At 41.5% G+C, this 10,749-nt stretch overlaps 1 protein-coding gene across 1 annotated transcript; it reads left to right on the top strand.

Moving 5' to 3' along the window:
• Positions 1-1,249: 1,249 nt before the first annotated feature.
• On the top strand, positions 1,250-10,515 carry bcap31 (B cell receptor associated protein 31). The gene is made up of 8 exons (XM_088291495.1): positions 1,250-1,380; positions 3,082-3,175; positions 5,123-5,223; positions 5,344-5,488; positions 6,966-7,101; positions 7,466-7,592; positions 9,462-9,562; positions 10,111-10,515. Exons 2-8 carry the CDS (start codon positions 3,084-3,086, stop codon positions 10,135-10,137), a joined length of 729 nt encoding a protein of 242 aa, XP_088147621.1. The 5' UTR covers positions 1,250-1,380; positions 3,082-3,083; the 3' UTR covers positions 10,138-10,515.
• Positions 10,516-10,749: the final 234 nt, after the last annotated feature.

Here is a 10,749-nt window from a genome sequence, read left to right as displayed (position 1 = left end):
TTCCTGCAGAGGAGACTTGAAGGAGAAAACACCAGAAACAATAAATGAAAGAGGCTGCAGGAAAGACATGGAAAAGCATTTCAAATGAAGAATGGAACGGGATGCATAAGTCAATGGTTGGAGGCTTGAGGCAGTAATTGCAAGTAGAGGTTATGCTCTTAAATATTAAATGTTATTCATGTAAATTTGATTTGATATTATATTTCCAATACTTTTGCTTATTTGGAAAGCAGGTAGCTTCAAACAAAAGGTCCTCTGTTGTGAGATGTTTAACCCATGTAAATGGAAATACCATGAAAGAAAAGATGGACTTCTGCACTTTTGTGTCATAGTCATCATTTGATCTGTCTTGTCTTCAGTAGACAACAAAAACAAAGGAATTGCTTTGGATGGGATTGTATTTAACTTTTGAAATTATTATTTTTTTTTACAGGCATCCAACCATTATCCCAATGGCTTTATCCTCACGAGGGTGGCAGGCGTGCTTGGACCCGATCCCAGCTGACGTCGGGCAGTAGACAAGCTCCACCCTTAACTAGTTGGCAGTCAATCACATAACACACAATCATTCACACTCACAAGCACACTTAGGGACAATTATGAGCCTTTAATAAACGAACCATGTATGTTGTTTGAGTGTAGGAAATCGGAGTACCCGGAGAAAACCCACACTGCCACTGTGGGAACATATATACTCCACAGAGGAAGGCCGGGGTCGAACCCATGACCTGTGCACTGTGAGGCGTGAGTCGTGACATGCAAACCAGTAGTCACCCTATCTTTTGTACAATGAATTGGAATTTAATCCCATGTAAATGTATCTTGATTTCACCAGTTTTATTTACGCTAAATAAAGTAATCATTTGAACCGCATTTAGTATTTACAGTGAATAAAGCATCCAATAATTGCTTTGTTTATTCATTTTAAAAATAGAAATGTATCCATTCATTATCGATTTGGTGTGAAAAAACACATAAAAATAAAAAATAAAATGGCTCTCTAAAGCAGATATGGACTGTGGCTCCCTCTGCTGGACCTCAGACAGATTTAGTCCGGTGAAGCTCATTGGAGCCATCCAAACGTCGATTCGGTCGATGTGACGTCACGTAAACACGACGCGTAAGTGATCAATTGAAAATGTGCACCAAATTACACGTGGATACGTATCAAATAAAAAGACAAAAACCCAAAAATTACGCAACATGAACGCAACAAATGCGCGTGGAGTCCAGCCCCTTTTCGCGGATCTAAGCAATCACATGGCTTCTTCGAGATGAGCTGGCATTTCCCCCGGAAGTAGCAACTGTTCCAAAGCTGTACAAGTACTTCAACACCCGTATTACATTTGCTATTAGCGACTGGTAGTGATTCATCTGCAGGTGAGTGTCAGAGATTGTTCTTTTAGATTTTATTCTTTCACCGACTTTCCCTGCGGCCAGTTTGGGATTTTTACCTGCACTCGCCGCCAGTAAATAGACGGCGCCTGTTCAGCGCAACTAAGCACGCACGTATTTAAAACCTGTTCTCAGTCGTGGGTAACATAGTTCGCATTTTATTGCAACTTCCCGTGTGTACGATGGAACGAACAGAGAGTGTGTTTCGGGGAGTTTTCGTCCTAACGTGGTTAAAGGAGGACAAGATCCAAGATGGCCCATTTTTCACTAACAAGATCAGTTAGTATATATATATATTGATCAGGAAACTGATATTAGTTATATTTTCTTTTGTATCTATTCATTTTGGAGAAATTAAGAAATAAGTGACGAGTTGTAAAACGTCTACTTTTAACGAGGAATGTGGCCGCGCCCCCCTCCGCTCTCCTCAGGTACTGCAAGTGTCACTGAAGTTATCGATTACAAACTCTCCATTGGGAATCATTGTACTTTCATTGCTTATAACGTCCATAAAAGGTAATCAATTGGCACCAAAATTCATGTGGACATCGCTACCTATGTCCACATTAACATATCAAAAGGATTAACTTTTCCTTGTCTGATTTATATAAGAATGAGGAAATGTGGACGTGATCAGAGGAACATGGATTATGTTGTTAGGACGCTGCACACAGCTTCTTTGTTGATCATGGTGAGGACTCACAGCATAAAAGCACTAGTCAGGATATTTACAGAGACAGAGGTGGGAACGATTGACAAGCACATTTTGGCCCCAGTTTTTTGACTGTAGGCGACCCAACTACAACACGGCATTTTATTCTTTGGAACGTGACAGCTCCGGGCTACACATACACTTCTCAATGTAACCTTCCTATGAGGCCACACTCGGCTGTGGCGTCAGCCTCCTCGCTGGAACTTTTTGTTCACTGAACATTGACGCTCCCGGAGCGGCCCAAATGAAAAGCGTTTGCCGCTTCGCGATGCGCACCGTTCACAAAGACATCCTCCAGGCTCCATAAATGAAGAGTTTACACGTGTCGCACCGCTGATACCTTCATGAATTGGCCGCAAGCCGTGGTGGACGTGAACTTGCATGAGTGGCAACAGCCAGGCATCCCCAGCTCCAAGTCGCCGCTCAGAGCTGATTGCCACCAAAAGCTAATTGCTGCCCTGAGCAGTGCTGTCAATTTTAACACCGTCGAAGAATGTACTATTGCTACCCTTGGGGGGTGGGAGGTGTAAACATTGATGCCTGGTTGCCTCCTCACACTTAACAAAAATTAGCTTAGCTAAAAGTCCAAAGTAAAACAAGTCGGGGTTTGTGTGCACATTCTTGCTCTTGTCCGCTTCAGCTTGTGTGAGTGGAGAATCAATTGGCAGGGTAGTTTTGATTTTGTGGACGTCATCACATTAGCTCATGTTTGATGTCAATAAATCCAAACTATTGTGCAGAACGCATTTCTACTTTCACAGGTTGAAGTGGACAAGAGTAGTAATGTGCATTTGCATTTTGGTGGCGATCGGTCGCCGTTTTAGAAAACAGAACTGACAATACAAGCAATATTACTTCGCTTGTATACCTGCTGTGACGTAGACGCTGAAACCGGGAAGAAAATAACAAGCTGAGCTCCAAAAGGGGGCGTGCCAATTTGTCGTAAATCTCATCACCACATGTGTTTGTCACAGTGATGAGTCTCCAGTGGACTGCCGTGGCCACCTTCTTGTATGTGGAGGTCTTTTTGGTGCTCCTCCTCTGCATTCCCTTCATTTCTGCTAAGAGGTGCGTGCTTCAACACACATTTCGCCTTTTTTGGTGCTGGCTTGGTGTGAGCCTCTCGGGACTTCATGAGCCATGTTGTCGTGGCCCTGCCAAACTGGCAGTGGCCCTGTATATATAAAGAATATATATTTAAACGGTTCTGAAAATATTACTTCTGTGTTGCTAATTTGCAGGTTTATTTTTTTCTTTTGTCCTGTATGAAATCTAACTGAATATTTACTATTTGACATTTTCCGGGTTATATGTCTTGTTCAGGTCATTCCTTAATTGAAGGATGGACCCGAGGCACAAAATATGTGTGCTGCATAATAAAAAGATCAATGATGATTGATCAATTTAAGTGGATAACTCTCAAAATATTTACTCATTCACTGCCAGCCCAGGTAAAAGGAATGTACGTCTATATCCGTCAATGGCAGTAAATGAGTTAAAATCAAGAACAGGTTTATTTCATCCTATTTATTTAATTCAATTTGTACTGTTCCGATTGGCCAGTGTCAGTAAATTTCGGGTGGCCCGAACTGGTCTCATACTGGCCCCAGATCATCAGCCACTGTTAATTCAGAACTCTACATTAATATTCATATTAGAAGTCTGAATGGAATGTTCTAGATTTTTGTATGAACTTGACAAATTAGTGAAGTAGGGCTGCCAAGATGAGTCGACTAATTACGATCGTTGACAATGTTATTATGTATTATCATCTTAATTGTCTTTTTTTATCTCGTGTACTTACCTTAAAGACTTCAAGCTTTAAGCTACAGATGGTCATATAAGAGCAGCTGCTTGCTAGTGCGATTATGGGCCGATTTACATTATCCAATTAGTCGACTAATCGCGACTACTACTGGTGATTAGTCGACTAGCAAAATAATTGTTTGTGGCTGCCCTATCGTCAAGACAGAAGGAATCATGTGACCTGCTGTCCTTCTGGTGCTTGTTTGGCAACAAGATGCAGCCAGACAATGCAAATCATTCCGTTCAAGATACGTGTGGTCCATTATGATGAGGACGCGATTCACATTCACCACCAATATGATGAGTCACTGTGATACAATTCACGACGATTATGATTCGCTACAATTACGTTACAAGTCAGTGCGATCACGATATAATTTGCACAAATAATACGATTCACACCACAATTATGATGAGTCACGCTGATTGCAGTTTAGTGATTAATTATGTAATCTCTAATTGCGCACAATTCGCTTTGATTACAATTTACTACAATTCTGATAATTATTTGACGGGGACAATGAAGTCGAGCATAGATATAAGCTTGCAGCTGATGTAATACATATAGAGGTTATAGCTTATGCTAAATCTCACCTCCAGTCCGGAGTTGGGCCCTTCCACTGTACTAAAGTACAGTATAAGATATAAAAATATATCAATTAAAGAAACCAGACAACTCGATAATCAAATATTGCAATTACAGTATGACATAACGGTTTCACTTAAATAAATAAGAGCAGAAGCCAAACATGTTAGAAAATTTGCTACTATCTTATTTACAGGTGAGTACAGTTTTTGTTTAGTTTGTATGAGACGATTCACTCGGGTTATTTATTAATCCAATTGTGATACGAGTCATTGTGATCATGATACGGTTCTCTACGATAACGATTTCTTTTCCAATTCAATACATTACGATATGATTCACTCTGATTATACAATTCACTCAGACTAAAATTCACCGAGATTATGACTCATATTGTCTGATATTATTCTCTACGTTTGTGATTTGATTCATTCTAATTCAATTCACTACAATTGTCACTATAAACCTGGTATGATGATTCACTGGAATTCTGATGAGTCACTACATACTTATTGGATCTAAAGATTCACGATTACAGTATGCATCACTCCGATTATGATACAACACAATTCAGTCCACTTAAGACTCGTTCATTGTGTGTGTGTGCGTGTCCATGCTTCCAGGTGGAACAGTGTCTTTAGGTCTCGGCTTGTCCAAACCATCGCCTTATATGGCAACACTTCCTTCATGGTGGCCATGGCCATCCTTGTCTTCCTGCTCATTGGTGAGTGTCTATTTATGTGTGGTCTTGTGTTTGCGTTTATATGTGACAAATATTCGTTTGAGGGAGTTGGTTGTGTCCGAAGAAGCCACCAACTGATCTTTGGTTTGTTGTGTTGTATAGATGCCTTCCGCGAGGTGCGAAAGTACAGTGTGACCGAGAAGGTGGACCTGACCAACAATCCCACGGCCATTGAACACATTCACATGAAGCTGTTCAGAGCGCAGAGGAATCTTTACATCGCTGGATTTGCACTCCTTCTTTGCTTGTGAGAACACGCACGCACGCACGCACGCACGCAGTCCAGCTTGTCCTTCCCATGTCGTCACATTATCAAGCCATAGTCCAAACCAAATTAAATACATTTTAACCGCAGTCATTGAAATACATTTTAACCAGTCCAAAACCGATTTAAAAATTAAAAAAAAAAATGTATGTGCAAAAGAAAAATGTTCTATCGCGTCAGAAAATATTTTTCTGTCATGACAGGTCTAATAATCGCTAATTTTATTACATGGGTAGCGAAGAAGTCGTTTGTGATAACATTTTGCTTGCACCTGTGCTGAAGAAGTTGCTGTTGGGATTGCAAAGTGTTGTCCCACTGAGGCATCGTGTTGCCCAAGCTTCAAAATGCATGCGCTTTGAACTTAGCTCTTTGCATGCTTTTAGTTCACCACTAGATGACACTAAATTTGTTGTAGTAAGAAGAGCTTCCAACAGGGGGCAGTGCACCCACACATGCACACACACTTACACACACTCTCTCAATGCTGCACTGTAATAGACAGTGACTGGTGTATTTCCATGTTGGGAGCGACACAGGTTAGCGGAAAATGTCGGCAGCTGATCGGATATTTCCGGATCATCTCGGCCCCGCGGCCATATTTGGGCACCGTGAGTCACTTCCTCCCAACTCTTCTCATGTTCTCGATAAACGCAACCCTGAGCGCGGCGCCTTGATTTGTTTGTCCTTTCATGTACTGTCAGTTACTTTACATGAATGACATTAGTTCTGGTCACGTTACTTTTTGACATAATCAGCACCACGTGTCGACACCATGTGCTCAGTGTGTGTGCATGTGTGTTTCTAAATATAAGTTGACGACGTGCACTACATTCTGTGTGTGCTGCAGCGCAACGTGTGCGAGAACGTTAGCCGACTTTAAATGCAGTGGAAAGTTGATCGAAACTCATTTGAAAGTAAAACTGTCTCAACCCATTTAAAAGGCGGTAAAATAAAAAAAAAATAAAAAGATCTGAACTCATTTGATATGCAGCCAAACCCTGCTCTCAACTCGGTCTAAATTTGATCCAGTCTCATTTGAAATGCAGTCAAAACCTAAATTAAAATTTGTCTAAACCTGAAACTTATTTGAACTACTTGCTGTCCCTGTTCTAAACTCTTTGCAAATGTACGTAGTCAGAAATGCTCGAAACTAGGTCTGTACACTATATCGTCATCGCTATAATGGCAGCGTGTGTGATATGGAAATTGCAATAAAGTATCAATGAATACTTAAGGACATCTATGCTGACCAATCATGTGCAACCTTAAATGAGCGTCACCATCCAATAAGAGAACAGCATCTTTGGGCATAACCAACAGTAAGTAACTCAAATTATTTTAGCTGCATGCAAAAATGTATTTCTTGCATTGGATAATAAAAATGTCATTTTTGTAGCTACATGGGAAATAGCGCTGTTGTCATACTTGATTGAACGTTTGTGTGTGTGTGTGTGTGCAGGTTGCTGCGTCGTCTGGCCACTCTTCTTTCCCAGCAGGCCTCCCTGATGGCGTCCAACGAGGCCTTCAAGAAGCAGGCAGAGGGCGCGAGCAATGCCGCCAAAAGTTTCATAGATGAAAATCAGCTTCTGCAAGAAGTGAGTAGAGGGGCGCTGCTCACTTGCTTCGTTCTGATCATCACTGAGACGTAAGGTGCTGTCAGTGTGGCCGTCGTCTGGTTGCTTTGTGTGTCCCGATGGCGACAGTGAGGGAAAGTGAGATGATGACGTTGAGGATGAAGACGGCACGTTGGCAGCTGTTTGACTCCATTGCTGCTCAGCTGCTCTCGTCACTCACCGCGTTGCCTTCATTGACCTTTTCTCAGTCAGGACACTTGATAATTACATCACAAAATACAAAAGTGCTCATCATGTGGCCCTCACATTTTGGTTGCTCTCCAAGCGCGGTGCAATCTTTCACACCTTCTTACAAACGTAACCAAGACTCTTCCTCATCTGGCAGAAACTCAGAGAAGCCGGTCTGGAGGTGCCAGAGGTGGGGAAGAAAGGAGGCGGCGTCCACGAAGAGAACAAAACTCTGAAGGAGGAAGTGAAGACCTTGAAGGAGGAATTAGATGCCACCAAGAAAGGTGAGGAGGCTCACATCTAAATGACATAAACTATTTCTTTTTCTTTCCATTTAAAAGCGGTTCCTCATTCCTAGACCTGTTTTGCAGCATATGGTGAAATTGGCTTTTTAGGGTTGGCTCTGTGAGACATTAGGGTAGCCATATCCTCGCCCCATATACCGCTTAGCCAATGGCAAGCATGGCTTTTGTTAAATTGACTACAAGTGCCACGCACACAGGGCATGCTTCTAAAACAGGGGTGAGCAAACTTTTTGATTGGCGGGCCACAATGGGTTCTAGATTCGACAGAGGGGCCAGACCAGGAGCAGATGGATGGAGTGTTTTGGTAAAAAAAATACATTTCATTTTAAAACAAAGTGAACAGAAGCATTACAACAATTTATGTCTTTGAAAAACCACAGTATTTAGAAAAAACCTTAACAAGGTTTATTTATTTGATTTATTTATTTTTTTTTCCAATTTCGGCGGGCCGGATTAAAACGTTTAAAGGGCCGCATGTGGGCCCTGGGCCGTAATTTGCCCACACCTGTCCTAGAGATTCATTGCAATAACATTCATGAATACACTAAACTGCACAAATGAGACCAGGCAGTATAAGTCCCCTCCATCACGGGTTCCAGGTTCCCGGTGACTGTATTAGTCGGATTAGCGTTATTAACTTTGTATTTTCGCCCTTGCCGGTCATTTTACGGCATTGATTGCCTTTTAAATCCCGTGCGTCATGGAAAATGGCATTTTAAACTCACACAGAAAATCTCCATCAATGCATTAAACGTTAAATTCAAATATCTAAACAATGTGAGCTTCCCATCAGTCTATAAAAGATTTAGTCATAAGTCACTTATTAATGTGTAATAAAGTACCGTAAATTCCAGTTCAGGGCTCCCACCAATGTTGAGCACGTGAGAAACTGCACAATGCTCTGGCCCTCTCAGCGCACACGGTGGCACTTGCGTGCACCACGCACACACATTCCATTTCTGCCCTCATTCCTTCACCGCCACCCCACTTGAATCTGCAAATAGGCCACCACACCATTCCCGCTTCCCTTCCAGTGTCAGCCGTGCGCCTGAAGTTGCACACAGTTGTTCTACCAAAGTTTGAATATATTGACACACACACACAGCACTGACGTGACGCGACACTGCAGGTGAAATGCGGCCCCTTAATTGAGGCTATTTTACGGGTTTCCGAGAAAGCGGACTAGAATTTTTGGATGTTTTATTAAATGACTTGTGGACAATGTGGGAGCAAATTGATTCAGATTGCATTGAGACTTCGAGTTCATGAAAAAGTTTGAACAGCCCTGATCATTTTCCTTCATAAATTGTTGCAGGTTCAGATGAGCAATTTGATTTCAATATATCTAACATCAGACGAGTTAAGTGTTAAGCTGCTTTTTATGAAATGGGTGAGTCATAAATGGTTAATTGAAAACCAAAACAATTTTAAAGATGTTTTGGGACAAAATTTTGCTGAGTGCAGCTTTAAACAATGGCCCTAAAAGATGAATTGATTCTCAAAAGTAATGAATTTGATAATCAGCTTTCACCTTCCTTCTTTAAGGAAGTACATCAATACCAAAATAGATTAATTCAAAATGAACCGGGAACGCTCATGTTGACAAAGACCAACATTCTCGCTATAATTTGAATTGGGTTTAATTAGTTTTAGAAACGGAAAGGTGTCGTTTTTTGTTTTTTTCTTTTTAATTTGAGAGTTTTATTTATTTCGTTACATCTTTTTTCTCTCAAATTTTAGCTGTGGTTATTTAGTTAATTTTCGTTAACTATATTAACCTTGGGGCAGACAGAATAATTAAAAGTGACTTTTTCCAACACGAAGTAACATGCGTGTGCATGTTTGCAGCTCTGCGCAAGAGTGACGGAGATGTTTCAGCCATGAAGAAACAAGCGGCCAACTTGACGCTGGAATATGACCGACTGCTGGACGAGCACAGCAAACTTCTGGTAGCCTCTCTTTCTTTTCTCACTTTCTTTCTTTTTTGTGCCTTCCTTCCTTTCCCTTCTTTGGCCGATCTTGACCTTTCTTTTTCTCTTCATTCGTTTCTCTTCTTTCTCCGCCTCTTTTTTGTCTTTTGTTTCTTTGCCTCTCTTCCTTTTCTCTTTTTTTGCCTCTTTTCACTTACTCTCCATCTTTCCTCCTCATTTTTCTTGTCTTTCTTTTCTCTCCTGTTTTTTTTCCGTTTGCTCTTTTCACTTTTCCTTTCTTCACTCTTTCTGTTCTTTCATTTTCATCTTTGTCTTTACTCTCCTCTTCCCCCCTTCCTTTCTTTTTTTCGCTATCCTGTGTCTTATCACTTTTCTTTCTTCACTCTTTTTTCCCCCCTTTTTTCCCCTCATCTTTTTCACTGTCCTTTTCTTCTCTCTTGTTTCTTCATACCGATTAAATGCCTGCCAGTTAACTCTTCGGCGCATACACACAGTTTGCTGACGCTCGATGCCTCGTTTCCTCCAAGGCTACAGGAGGCACTGATGTTTTGTTTTTTCGTCTGCAGGCAAGTGGCGACAAAAAGTCTGACTGAGGATTCTGAAGATGGTTATTCTTCATCTTCATGGTGGTGGACCTCCTCTGTGGTGTGATGTCACTTCCTGTTGGACGCCTCTTTTTGTTGTTTTCTTTGTCTTCGGTTACTTCAAAATAAGAACTCATACACCCATTGTTGAGATGTCCCACCCTCGCATGGGGGCAAAGCGCATGACCCGAGCGGTCTATTGACTCGACAGGTGTTTGACTCTCTCGGCTCTCATGTGGCCTTTAGCATGGCTTGTTAGCCACACTTGCTAATGTGATGCTTTTTTTTTCTTTTTTTTTTGTTATGTGTGACTCGTGTGTCACATTGCCATGGAAACTGCAAACACAACCTGTAATGTGTCGCCTCCAATACACAACTTGACACAAATTTGTTTTTCCTGTGTGTGTTTATGTGTGTACATACGTTTAATGTGCACATAGTAGCTGGAAACAAGTTTGGGGGTGTTGAAAGGCAGCTGTTGGCCTTCTTTTAGAAAGCCCCTTTTTTTAGCCACTACCCTCCAGGATCTGGTTCCTCAAAGCGCTAACTCGAACCAGCCAACTGAGTTATAATTGGCTCTGTCATCCACATTGCTCGTGACACCGGCGCCAAATTGGGAAA

This window comes from Idiotropiscis lumnitzeri, chromosome 3, assembly GCF_059441095.1.
Source record: "Idiotropiscis lumnitzeri isolate Australia: NSW breed Sydney's pygmy pipehorse chromosome 3, RoL_Ilum_1.0, whole genome shotgun sequence".
In the NCBI taxonomy this organism is placed as follows: domain Eukaryota; kingdom Metazoa; phylum Chordata; class Actinopteri; order Syngnathiformes; family Syngnathidae; genus Idiotropiscis; species Idiotropiscis lumnitzeri.
The sequence above is the reverse complement of the archived record's forward strand: the minus strand, read 5'-3'. Positions and strand labels throughout refer to the sequence as shown.